The 13,952-nt window shown below is 37.3% G+C and overlaps 1 protein-coding gene across 1 annotated transcript in view; it reads right to left on the bottom strand.

Moving 5' to 3' along the window:
- The window catches only part of RMDN2 (regulator of microtubule dynamics 2), a gene marked incomplete at its 5' end in the record, with an annotated part of 48,267 nt that overhangs the window by 17,319 nt on the left and 16,996 nt on the right, over positions 1-13,952 (bottom strand). The window contains 2 exons of the mRNA XM_082480173.1: positions 4,516-4,593; positions 6,275-6,350. Coding sequence (XP_082336299.1) covers positions 4,516-4,593; positions 6,275-6,350 — 154 coding nt within the window. The remainder of the gene's footprint in view (positions 1-4,515; positions 4,594-6,274; positions 6,351-13,952) is intronic.

Genomic DNA, 13,952 nt, shown 5'->3' with positions numbered 1-13,952 from the left:
AGCTAACTGAAGACAGATCACACAATTGTCTTCCATAAGGAAAATCACCCCATTGATCCAGCTTCAGTAAAACATTAATGGCATCTACTTAAATATCCCCAGAGATTTTCTTTTTCTTTTTTTATTACAATCTATTAACGTATAACTGTATTAAATAATTTTGCAATGTTTTGACTTCTGGAAGAGATTAAGTAACTGGACAGCAGTTTCAAAATACTTGCTGCCAACACAAATACTCTCTTTCTTGCCAGCTGAGGAATCAGGACAGTCTGCACAGGCATTTAGGCATTTATCCAACTTGAATTCCCTGGGCTTTTCACTTTCCAGTAAGGGGAGCAGACTTACAGAGCACACAGACAAAGGAACTGGGTCAATTTGTTCCCTGATGCAACCCAAACAGATACTGGGATACACCAGAGATGAATCCAACACATGGCACATAACCTGCAAAAAGAAAATCCCATGAGATCTAATTTTTAACACCCCACTAGCATTAACCAGGGGCTCTGATTCAGTTTCACAAGTATATGTTAAGTGTTCTGTGTCAGTCCTGTAGTGGCAAGTAGCCATAAGTCTTAACTAGATATGTACTCCATTTTAAGAGCTATTCTAAACATTAAAACACTAAAAAAAACCCACAAACACAATTCCCTGCTTGTTGCAGCAGGGTTGGACTAGATGACCTTTAAAAGGTCCTTCCAAGACAAACCATTCTATGATTATAAAGGATTATCAGACAATCGCACCCAAACCTCTAAGAAAATAAAAGTAATTCCTATACGCCACACACCACAGCCCAATTAACTTCCAGTAAATATTTCTTGCTGATCTGAAGAGCAAAGTAGTTTTCACCTTCCCTTAACAAAAACAAAGCTGAAACTTGAAAGGCTCTGAACACTGTACTTCTTTTAAATCATATGAACCAATCCAAGCATATATTTAAAACATTAAATCTTCCCTAAAAGATACCTACTTAACAAAGCCTGTTTTTGTCACAGAAGACTGAGAAGAAAAAGTTTCGTCCACTACCAAAGACATTTTAAAGGAAAATTATTTTGCTGCAGTTGTTTTTCTTTGGAATAGTAACATTCCTTTTACATACTATACACTGGTTTACTTTGCCTACTCGATATTTTAAAGTACCTTCATTACAATTGTATGGTAATCATATTTTCATAACATTATCGCTAAAACTACCCCAGAAAAAGTTACCGCTACATAGAAGTTCATATAGACTTTGGAAAAAGGAATATTAAAATAACATTTGGTAGGGTTCTGCAGTTATCCATTACTAACGGTGTTCAATTATATATGCTCAATGCATAAATAAATAGGGTTGGTTTTTTCCCCTTGTCACCTCCACAAAACAAAACAAAAAACATTAGAGCTATACGTGGCTTCTTGTATACGCAGCAGGTCTCACATGCAAAATTTTGCCCATCATTACATCTATGAAGTGATTGGTGAAAATCTTGCCTACCTGATTGTGATACCAAAAGTAATTTTCTAACAAAACTGAGATGATACACACTTCAGAACAGAATCTACATCTTTTGTATAGCTCTACTGGCTTTATAATGGCAAGAGAAATAAGAAACGGCAAAAATTGATTTTTAGACAAGGTGGCACACAACTGTCACTGGCTGTGCATCAGAGATAAACCCCCGCTGCTGCGAGGCCGTGAAAATCCAGCTCATCCTTCCTGCTGGAAGGTGCTGTGACATTTTGCATCAGCTTCGGATCTGGCCCAGTGAGAATAACTGCTGAGTAAGAAACTTGGCACTGCCATACCATTGCTCTTTACAAAGGACTGTGTTACACTGAGGAAGGTGAGAAATGGCAGTCAGAGCAAAATTCTGGCAAAACTCCACAAACCAAATAGCTTTACCAGTACAGCATGCAGTCTCTGGATATAGATTTCAGCCTTCAATAAGTCTTCTCCTTTTGCCTCCACTACACTTTTTACCCAAGTCTGTTCAACTGATTTGTCATTTGTGAAAAAGAACAGGAGCCCAGAGTTACAACACTTGAAGCATCCCCTTTTACAGTCTCTTATGCTATACCTATTTTTTCAGTTTGTCAGCGCTAGAAGACAGTAATAAGATCTCCCGACATTATATGGGGAGTGAATGGGAAATGTCTGACTATATCAGGAAGACTTAAGTACATCAGGTTTCCCAAAAGTGTTACCAAAGTCTAGAAAGTACCAAACACTAGTTATCTTTTTTAAACTACACTGCTTCAGTAAAAGAATATGTGACTAAGATTGGACAATAATACCCTTGGAAGCAACACTTATGAAAGAACAAATATTGTGGCCAATCCTAACTTGAATCCAAAGTAAACTAGGCTAAATGTAAAAACTAACGTTCTTTCCTCAGCCATCCTTTTTTCTTCTTTAATTTCCTCACATTGGATAAAACAGCCTTCTCAGCCTCAACCGCAGCTAGACTAAACACAAAAAACAGAGGATCTAAGAGGAGTATTATCACTCCGTCTACAGGTACCACTATAGAGAAAGAGTGATAAATGTATTTTTCAAGCACCTTATCATAATCCCTGCCCTGAAAAAGTATTTGGAGCCAACCCCATAGCCAACAGTCTACTTTTGGGGTAATTACCACAGCACGAAACACCAGAGCCTGCAGAACAGGGCTAAGGAATTTGCCATGTCTTCCACAAGCTCCTATCACTATCTACATCACGTGCATGGCCGAAACCTGTATTAGTGGATCAGCATAGAAACCTACTCATACAGTCTGCTAAAACTAATAAGGATATCACCAGCTTCACTGGGCTAGGATTAAGATCTAGCGTCCATAGTAGAGGCTCAAAACTAATGTTCCCAAATGATGGCCTCATCCTGCTACTGAAAGCGTGCAAATTACAGGAAGTTTTTATGAGCTGACAGTCTCAGCAGTTAAACCAAAATGTTATTCAATCCTATACTTAGATTTTCATAGTACAAATAAATGCAAGTGTTTCATGTTATTATTTTGTCACAGCAGTCACAGAAGGCAAGAATTATAAAAAAAGAAAAAGAAGAAGAAAAAGAGAAATCAATCCTTAAATGTTTCAGTGACTACATCTGTTTAGGTGGATTGTTTCACTTAATAAAATGCAGGTCAGGTCATATCCTAAAGCAAATGCTAATCTGTGGGTTTAATGTTCAGTAAGGAAGCTCTGTGTAGGTGCTGCAAGAGTGGAACATGATTTTGTAATAATATAGTGCAACAAACCACATATATTAGTCAGGAAGTGATGATGATTGTCATTAAATGAAACAAGAGTTAAAAAAAAAAGTGCAATAAGAACAAAGTGAGGTATACTGAGATACATGTAAGGTCTCCAAAAGCGATAGCTCAAGTGAGAAATAAGCCATGCAAAACAACTCTGAGTGTTTGACATAAATGGAAGCTGCAGTCAGCTGTTGGACACAGCACGGTATAAAAGTGCTTAAGGAATCACTGGGGAAAGAGATGCTCTTCAAAGGCAGGACAGCAAGCGTACTATAGGACAATCTTTACCAACTCACTTTTGCATAGCTAATGCTGATATTCAAGAATACAGTGTGATGAAAAGCAAAATGAAAAGCTCTTTGAAAAAGTTGGTGTCATTCCTCATTCAAATCAATCAAGAAAAGAGAGAGTTGCTGAAAGCTCTTTGAAAGTGAAATATATGATCTGAAAAAACTATTGAAAGATTGCTTTGCATTAAGTCTTGTTGCAGATAAAGACAAGTCAAAGGCTGCAAAATATCACAGCAACTCCTTCTTTCCAAACTGGAAAGGCATTTCACAGGCATTTCATAGTGACTAGCATTGGAAGTAGCTGGAGGAAAAAGGCAGGGCTGGAATTTGTTGCGCATTAGCAGTTATTATTCTGAGAATTTTTCATATACGAGTATTCATCACTATGTCATTGACACAATACTTAAAAGGTCCTGTTGTGTTGGCATAACACAAATTGTATCTCTTGCAAAACTTTTTGGTGAATTATAGATTTTTATGCTGGCATCTCCGTTGTGACATTCTCCTGGAATTTACCAGGCCAGTATGGTAGCCTTGCTGCCACAGACATAATCCCACAGCACATTTACGTGTCTTTAACTTCAGTTACGGATGGGGAATAAAGTTACCAAAAGGCTATGTTATCAGACCAAGGTCACCCAGAAAGTCTATGGCAGAACAAAGAACTGAAATCAACAGGTCACCCTTCCGCCCTTTCAAGTATTAGTTACTTTTCATATATATATATACATATATACAGATAAGAAACCCAAACACAACAATGAGAGACATGCAAGCACAGCTTACTTAATGTACATGACAGGAATGATCAGCAGTTAACCTCACACATGTGGAAGTTAATTCAGGAAATGTAAATGTACTGCTTCATTTAGCTCAAAACATCTGCTACAATAAGCACCTACTTTAAGTCCCACTATTTCATTTCAAATACATTACCATTTTTCAGTAGACTAAATTCATATGTTAGATAAAAAAAAAAAACTTACTGAATAGCACCATCTTCCATTTAGGTAATATAAAAAAGGATCTTGAGGCTTAAGTTCAATTGCTTTGTCTAGGTGCTCCTATTAGAAAGAAAATCAGTGTAACTTTAGATGTTTGTTTGGCAAATGTGCTTACCTTCTAAGAAGTTTGCAAATCATAAACAAATTCAGAAACTCTTCTGCTCCAATTCTTTTCTAACAACCTAAAAATATTTTAACTAGCAAACCCCTTCCTCATGGAGGGAAACCACAAATAAAATTATTTAGCAATTTTGCACACAATGCAAGAAGGCATGCTGTATTTAGAACATGACTCAGCAGCTCTAAAGTTGAATCAAAGAACTCAAGAACCTTTGTCTTAAAAAGACAACAACTTAAATTAAATTCATTTTATTTACAGTTAGTATTAGGAAACTGTCACACACCAAATAAGTGAGAAAGCAACCACTCTCTTTGATAGATCTTACATGCCAGCACCCATCACTGAAGCATTGTCTCTTCCACCTTGGAATGTGACTGCCTCAATGAAATGGTACATGACAAAAAAATTGTTACTACAGTCAGAAAATAAAATGGTTCTGTTTATGATGAAACCATAAAACCTAGAAAGTATCTAATGAGGTGCTTCTTCCAAAACCATTTTCGTTACAGGTCATGACTATCTTTATTTCTCTCATTAATTTACTAAAGAAAGCTCTAATTGCTCAACCTGACTTTGAAGAAAAAAGAAATATGTTATTCCACCCCTAACTACCATTTGCTCCTCAAAAAAAAAATTTCACTTCTGAGTTTTTTTTTCCCCCCCAGATACCTCTGTTTTTTCTAATTAAGCCAGTCACTAAAATATCTGAGTTATACACATCTAAGAGCCTATTATTCTATCATTTTGTCCACAAACTATTCAGATAGGAGCTATGTTTTCATGCTATTATTTTCCCAAATCCTTAACATTTCCAAATGAATCACACAGATTTCAGTAATTACTTGCGAAGAGGAAAACCTCCCTGAAAAAGCTACTGCTAACACTGCAGGCTCTTTTTAAACCCCATCCTTAAACAACTGCAGCACTTGTGTTATTTGCCATTTTCCCTCCGTTCCCAGCTTGTCCCAGTGCTCAGGGCTTAGCTTGCTTGGCACAGTTCAAATGTAATTAATGCTCTCTCACAGGAAAGAGCCGCGACACTCCAAGCCCTAACATGGTCATGATGTGATAGGAACTCATCCCAGGTGTTCTCCGGGAAGTGGAACATGTCTGCTGCCTCTCACTGACAACCAGAAAGGGGAGACACCGGCTCGGAGGGCAAGGGATGGAAAGCACCTAAGCAATGCCAAGGACAAGGAGGGGGACCATAGCACATGTAACACAAACTGCTAACCCTAAAAAACACAATTACCTCTGAAAGGACAGTGTTAAAGCAAATATTAGTTCTTAAGGGTGGCAGGAAGGATGATTATAGAACTGTGTTAGTTCATCACTTAATATTGCTTTTCTTTTGTCTAAACATAATTGTTACACTTTTTTCCTCCCCCTTTTGACTACAAAATAAAACAAATCTTAATGCTGTTCCCAGAATCCTACCTCAATTCTTATATTTTGTAAGCATATATTTGTATACATAAAAATAACTTTTTCACTTTAACATCGGCACCAAAATAGACCTGTGAAATTGAATTAGTGTTGGAAAAATCTGTCTTTGACGCTACATAAGGGAATAATTTAAAGGAATATCTTAAAAAATCCCCAAACGCTACAAAAACATACCTTAAAGAGATAACCATTCCTGATTTTGTTTTGTACACTTTCAAACTGAGACATATAGCCACACATAATTGCAAACCTGAGAGAGGAAAAGAAAAACACACATACATACTTTTCGTGATTTAAATAAACCTTTGAATCAAATTACAAAATATTTCAATACCTAATTCATAGATTAACACCTGTTTTTCTTCCATCTTGATGGCTGGATAGAAGTTTGGCATGAGGTGTACATATTCAGGACCAGACAAAAATCAAAACAAAACAATAATGGAAACAAGAAGAAGTGTAAGTGACACTTTTTGGGCTATCAGTGGAGTGAAAAACCTGAGATTTCTCCTTAAAAATTTCTACAATGTAGTTCAGAGCGCGACACTTCCAGACTGGCTCCAGCACTGACAGCAGTTTAACCGGACACATTGTGCTCTGCATTGCAATGCGCTGGGAACGTGAACACCATCAGCCGCCGTACCTCACCTGGGAAGGCAAATCCTTGAGGCACGCTCAGTATGAAGCTGTGCAGACCTCAAAAATCATCTACAGTTGTCCTTCTCAAGCACCTTGGATACTCCTGCACCTCTAGCATTCTTTTAATACCTTTAAAATTATTTAAAAACATACACACACATTCTGCTCTAACAGGATTACTACTGCTATTACTAGCTGCCTATTGCTATTATTATTACTATTATTATCATAAATTTGGGACACTGACAGTGATAAAATAAACGTGAGATCTATTAAAAATTTGTATTGCTAAGCAGGTGTAACTGAGAATATTTTCAGAGGTCCCTACCAATAAAGGTTCAGACTTCCTAAGCAACACTATTGTCTTACTGACACTCCACCTAAACTTCTATTGCTTATTCTTTTTTACTTTAACAGCTACTATGCATGAGAAATTTCTTGCACATACGTCAATGGTACTTTCCTTGGATCTATTTTGACTGGTATTAAGACAACTTTGGATTTCTGTATGAAACTAACAAAACCACCAAAGATATATTTAAGCAGCATAAACTAATACAGATGATTTTTCCAAATTTTACTTTCGTATTAAACACTTTACAATGCAATATCAAATTAAAAAAAAATTAATCCAAAAAGAGGGAAATCAAGTTGAAGTCCAGAGGAAAACATAAGAGTTATGCAAGAAACTTATCAAGTTAATTATGGTAACAGACCCACAATCTGTATGGCACACACATTTTTTAAGCATTCCTAAACCTCAGCTTTCTTGAATTTCTTTATAGAATGTAATTATTCAAGCTCCAGTGAATCCTCATTAAAATCTCACTGCTAACATAACTAAATAAATTACTACATTGCTTTAAATAAATTACTACATTGCTTATGGTTATACCTAATAGGTTTAAGTTAGAAATACTCGTGCTACAGGTTATTGCATTTTTAGTCAGTAAGTGTTCCCAGGTAAAGCATGCGAGTCAGCATAACAACAGTAGTTGAATTTAGTAAGAGCTCGAGACAGACTGTCAAACACTGTTGAGCAGGATGTGTGTTGTGACCAATGTGCACTGAAGAAAATCTGGCTAATGGCACCACTACTTCTGACAGTTAAAGCTGCAGGGGGAGCGCATTTCATATGGGAACGAGCTGCAATAGAGGGAAAAAGCAAGGGGTGGGGGTCAGGAAAGTTCAGGTATTTAGAAAGAGGGGGAAGGTACCGAAAACTTTATTAGGCTTAAGTAACTCAGGCAACATTTCCCCTATTCCCTTCACTCATTAAGTGCTAATCAGATAAACTCAGCATACCATAGCTAAACGGATTGCTGCTACAAAAGAAAACAATGAAAAGCGAACAAGCTAATCCAGCATCTTGCAGTATTTCCCTGTCTGTGCGTGACAAGAAAGAGGGCCTTAGTTTAAACCAGTTCAAAGAAAAACTTCTACTTACAGCTAAAATCTCTGGAGAGGAAAATCCTAGTAAAATTTTCAAAAAATGAAAAATAAGCTAACCTAACAACTTTAAATAATTTCTTTTCAAGGAAAAAATAATAATGTCTTTCACCTATTAGTGTTTGGTTTTTTTTTTTTCTATTTTATACTTTTGAACTGGGCTAGACAGGCAATTGGCATAACTCAATTATTTAATTTTTGAAGTTCGCTATTTCAGATATTCATTTTATTTCTAAAAAAAAAAAAAAAAAAGTGTTTTTTTTTTTTTTCCATAAAAGAATTTTTAGGCGTTTTAATTAATTTCCAAAGAGTTTATAAAACAAAGCAAACTTTATTTTCACTGATGCAAAGGGCAATAATAAGAAAACTATCAGAGAAAACGAGGAAGCCAACTAGAAACGCTTCCATGTGGTTCTTGTTATTCATTCCGAAACCATCATCCCGGATCTAGGGCGCAGCTCTCGGCAAAGCCGGCAGCCCGAGGCAGGAGCGCGGGTAGCGGGGAGGCAGAGCCGGGCCCCCCGCGGGCCCTCAGCCTTCCCTCTGCTTTGTCACCTGCCCCATCTCGCGGTGACAGTCGGACACAGCAGGCAGCCCCAGCCCGGGCCTTTCGCTGTTGGTTTTTTTAACATCATCACCCTGTATGCTATTATAAAAATCATAGAGAGGAAATAAATAAAAAATTATCACACAATAATGTGAAACTATCCTATGAAAAGGGTGGAACGTACGTAGCTTTTGTTAGAGCAAGCAATACCGGTTTTCCTCACAACTACCGCCTGCCTTATGCCCTTCAAACATCAAGATTAAAACACCGTTTACAGTATCTTCACAGAGAAAAATATAGAGAAAGTTGTAGCAACTAAGTGCTGCAAGGAAGTGACCTAACTGCTGTGCTAATGCTACTCCTGGACAACGTAAAAAACCAGCCACAGACATGTTCATCTAAATAAACATAATGGGCGTAACCTCAGTGAGACAGAAACGGTACTGCCATTAACATAAAAAAATGTTATTTCCAGGTGCAAGAAAAGTTACTAAGAACAGTGTAGAAGCATACAGATTAATCATTCACAATGAATATTCCTTTTCTAAGCACAAACACAAGCAAACTAACTCAGTAATAAGTCAGCATCACGTCCCTTTGCTACCAACGATGTCACTGAAACTCAGACTCGCAAGAAATGGTAGTTGTCAGAGATGGATGCCAATTGGCCACATGACCTTCATATAGAGGGGTCCAGATCAAGGTGAATTAACATTTTCCCTTGTGGTGTTCCAGAATTTCCATACGTACTCTGACAAGATAAAATTGCAAGGTGCATATCTTACCTGCTGCAAAAGGAAGAACAGCAGGTTGATCCAGCCAGTTTTATCAAGTGTGTTTGCAAGGAACTTGAATATTCATACCAAAAATGCAGAGAGATGTTACCAACACTTAAGACTCTGGCAACCGTGGCTTATCCCATATGAGATGGATTTACAGAAAAGATTTAAAGTCTCAAATCAAGATTAAGCCACATTAGGACACTCAAATACAGCAACTTGTACCTTTTCCCTGGCAAATTTCACTGAGCCAAAATCAGAAATAACGTGCATCTTCCCAGGCTTGTTCCTTATTCTTCTATATCCCCTTCCATGTATGCCAACTCCCAAATCCCTTGTATTTCACGTAGACTTTGGAAATGTGTGGGTACAGAGCTTACATTTTGTAGTCTTGGTCTCTTTTAGCAGCTTAGTGTTAACAGGAAAGTTTTTCTTAGCTGTAATTGGTATGACTTTGTGAATAGAAGGAGAGTTTGTGAAATTTACTAATACCAAAAAACTTAACTCATCTGTGTCACACCTATTTTTCCCTCCCTCCTCTTTACCCGAGACACATTTGACACGTAAGGTAGTATGAATACAGGCTAATGTGTGGGTAACGTGGGTTCTCGAGTCTCCCCATCTCTGCACAGCTCGGAGTCCTGTGCATCCCACCTTATTTCTTTGCCATCGACTTCCTCACTCACCAGTTTCATGCACTTACATATTCTGACAGTCTGCAGTGCAGCCAGACCCTCAGGCCTTCTTTTTAATCTGACTTCAATGAGATACCAATTCCTGTGTAGGGAGATTTTGCAACTTATATTACTGTTTATCACTCCCATTGCATTACTCTTTCAGAGATCAGTTTTGCATACTTAAAATTGTATCCCTTTCCTACCATGATATGTCATCTATAAAAATGCATCTGATATTAAGTTTCCATGGAACAATAAAGTATCAGTTTGACATCACCTTCCTTATGGTGGTGAGGGTATGGAAGCCGTGGCTAAGAATGTGAAAGACTGCCAATGTACATACAAAGTAAAATGCACCAAGGTGCAAAGTAAAGTGTTTAGGTGTTATTTTGCTCATGGTTTTTTTCTGTTGTTTTTTTTTGTTTGTTTGTTTGTTTTCTTTTTTGTTTCTTCTGCTTGGAATACAAATTAGTCTACATTGTAGAAATTGGCAGAAATATAGTTTTTATATTAAAAATTCACCAGAGCACTGAAGCTGAGCTCCAGGGAAACATCAGATGTAGCATACACTTGCATAGGTGACACTTGCAAAAGCACAGAAAACAAACCCGTTTTTTGGTAAAAAAAAAAAGCACGAAAGTAAGGACCTTTAAGGATACTTGCTTAATAAATTATTGCAATACATATAATATACCAAAACAAGGAAAAATGCTGATGTTAAAGCATATTCACAGGAGCTCAGCAGTAGAACATGTGGATGCCATGTTCTGCATTTCTGAGGCTGTGGAACCCGCAACTGTATTAAATCTCTGTGTTCCAGAAATTTAACTTTTATTTTTATAACAGACATTTTCAGTCATTGTAGCTGCAAACACAATTTCTGTAGAAATTAGCAGGATATAGTCGTCACAAATGTGGAAACAGAGTGAAGCAGCTTTCAGAGATAATAACACAACAACTCTCCTTGAGAGAAATGTAATAGGGATCACTAGGTTGCCAGTATTGTTTCCTCCGTGACCATTCTGACAAAAATCTTGTAGTAAATAGACCTTTTGACATTTCAAACCTACCTCCTTTGCACTTGCATGAGGATGCTGCAGTGTGTCACCAATGCACTGCTATTTCAAGAACCTTTTCCCAGGGGATGCATCATACTCCTCCTCACAGGCTGGACTACAGACCTGAGCTCAGTCCCTTGTGAAGGGCTACTGTCATGCGGATGCCAACATCTGCTACCTCCCTTCAGCAGGGAGAGAAAAGCACACTGAGAAGAAAGATTAACAGATGGAGAACTTGGAGAAGGGACCAACAACATTTCTGAACTGAAATACTCCACTGATCTGCCCTGTGGAAAAAAACCCACAAAACACCACAACACCCCCCCACACACACTAGATTGCATGGGGAAAAAAGAAAAGAAATCACAAAGTGACTTTTATCATATCTAATTACTAAATCACTAACCCCAGCAACCGCACAGTCCTAATGCACGACTTTCCACCCTTCTCTCATTTAAATACTCTTTAACAAGAAATACAAAAGAATCTACACATCCCTCTGATCCACTTACTACAAAACAAGTTACAGCCTCTCAGAAATGGCTTCTGAATTTGCCTTTCTGTACTTGACATTTTAAATTGACCAAGGTTAAGCATAATCAACAACAAAGATTGATGTAAAACTTTTTTAGTCATCCCATAAATCAAATGCAGGGCAAGTAACTACTAACCTGAAACTGTTGTACCAAGTTTTGACTGAAAGCAGTATTTCTGGACAAGGTATCAACTCCTAAAAATAAGACTGTATGATAGAAACACATGCTTGTAGCTCATAAGGTATCTGTCTCTTCTAAGTCTAAAGAAGGGATAATTAAGGGCAGAAGGTTACAAGAATTTAGTTAGAAACATGGTATGAATTTAATTTTTAAAGTTGTCAATAGTATGATAACATCCCACAACATATTCTATAATTTTGAAGAGTTTTGTTTCACTGGAGAAATATTTTTAAGCCATTGCTTACAAATGTGACAAATCATCTATTGTAATTCTACTACTGTGAGTAAATGACATTCCTTTTTTTGTGGGAAGTTTGTGTAAAATCCCTTTGCAAGTACATGCCACTTAACATAAAAGTTCTTCTTCCATAAGAATGACATTTTCCCTGCTTCTGCACAGCTTCCCACATTTCTGCAAAATAACCATGCTATATGGGTTTAGGAACTTGACTTTATCATACTGGGTAGTATTATCACTTAATCTTAAAAATTAATCACAGAGAAATTTAATACCGGTTAGGTCAAAATAGTAATTGACTTAGGAACCATCTTCTGAGCAGTTCTTTATCCTATTATGAGTGACTTTAACATCTTTTGTTCATAAGACACAAGAGTTAAAAGTTTCTACATTTCTGAATACTTTATTTTTGTTTCTTTGTGTAGAAACACAACTTTCTACATTTCTTAATACTTTGTACCTCTCAAGTAATACAAAACACTTTCTGGCTAGATATTCCACTATTACATACAAGTATCTCAGTATCTTTGCAATCTCTAGTCTTTCTCACTGAAATATGTTCTACCTGGGACTATCACTTCTTTCATTTTCTGTATACAAAGTACAAGTCCACTCGGAAGTACAAGTCGTACTAGCACATGAAAGAATCCCTAAGCGTTAGTTCTAGCCCAGGCACGAGCTCAGCACAAAACTGCATGTGAACACAAGGGTGAATATTTTGAATTAGTCCTGGAAGTGAATAACAAATCCCTACAACTAACAAAAGCTGATACAATTTCTATGATTATAACCTTCTCCATTTTCTGGCTTACTAATACAGGTCAGTCAAAACACCAAGTGGTAATTATTCATGCCCTCAATGAAGCCAATCCTTTCTCTTCCATAGTGTTCCCTCTCAGTGAGAGTGCCAGCTCTGGAACCTGCTTCCATGGACAACTCTGGGCTTGTGAAACTTGTTTCTGTGCTTCTGAATAACTCACACACAATAGACAAGTGTCTTAGGAACAACTGTGGTTCAGGGGGAGTCTTCACTTAAAACTACAAGGTTTTCACTTCATAAACTCAATCTACCTGAGACACGTGCTATATGACTCTTATCAGTGGGTAAGTTCTATAGAGTAACCCCAACATAACGACAGCACTAAGTTTGTTTGTGGCAAACAAACTGAAGTTCAATGCAAAGAATGATCTTTCTAAGTAAATGTCACGAACACTGGCCACATCTAATAACCTTTTTGTTCTTTGCAAAGCCTGTAAAAAATCCTCCTCAGCAAAAAAGGAGGTGCAAAGTTCTGGGCAACAGCAGAGAAGCCTTCTAGACCTCTCCAAATGCTTGAAGAAAAAAAGAACACCCACCCCCCAAAAAAAACTCACTCGTTTTGCAAAAGAACTTAAAAGTGATTGTTTAGTTTTAAATAAAAGCTCTATTATCATGGCTCTAGATCTTGTGTTTTCTGCAATCAAAGTTTTAAAGCAATGCCATCTGAAGCAGCTATAGCACTGAACTGCTCGCATAGCACTTCCAATTAAAATCTGGATACTTCATGGTCCAAGACAAGCTGTGAGGATTCACATCTAACATTTGGGAATCACTGACCCACAAAAGGATTTTGTTTGAGGCTTGGTAAAGACAAGAAGACCTGTGACTGGCTGATGCCAACTTTTGAATAATTGACACCAGCTGAACAAAGCAACAAATCACTCAGAATATTTACTCTGCCTCTCTTTAGGGTGGTCACACAAATAATA

The sequence above is a fragment of the Vanellus vanellus genome (assembly GCF_965231255.1).
Source record: "Vanellus vanellus genome assembly, chromosome: 3".
Classification (NCBI taxonomy): Eukaryota; Metazoa; Chordata; class Aves; order Charadriiformes; family Charadriidae; genus Vanellus; species Vanellus vanellus.
This window is presented reverse-complemented; position numbering and strand designations above follow the sequence as displayed.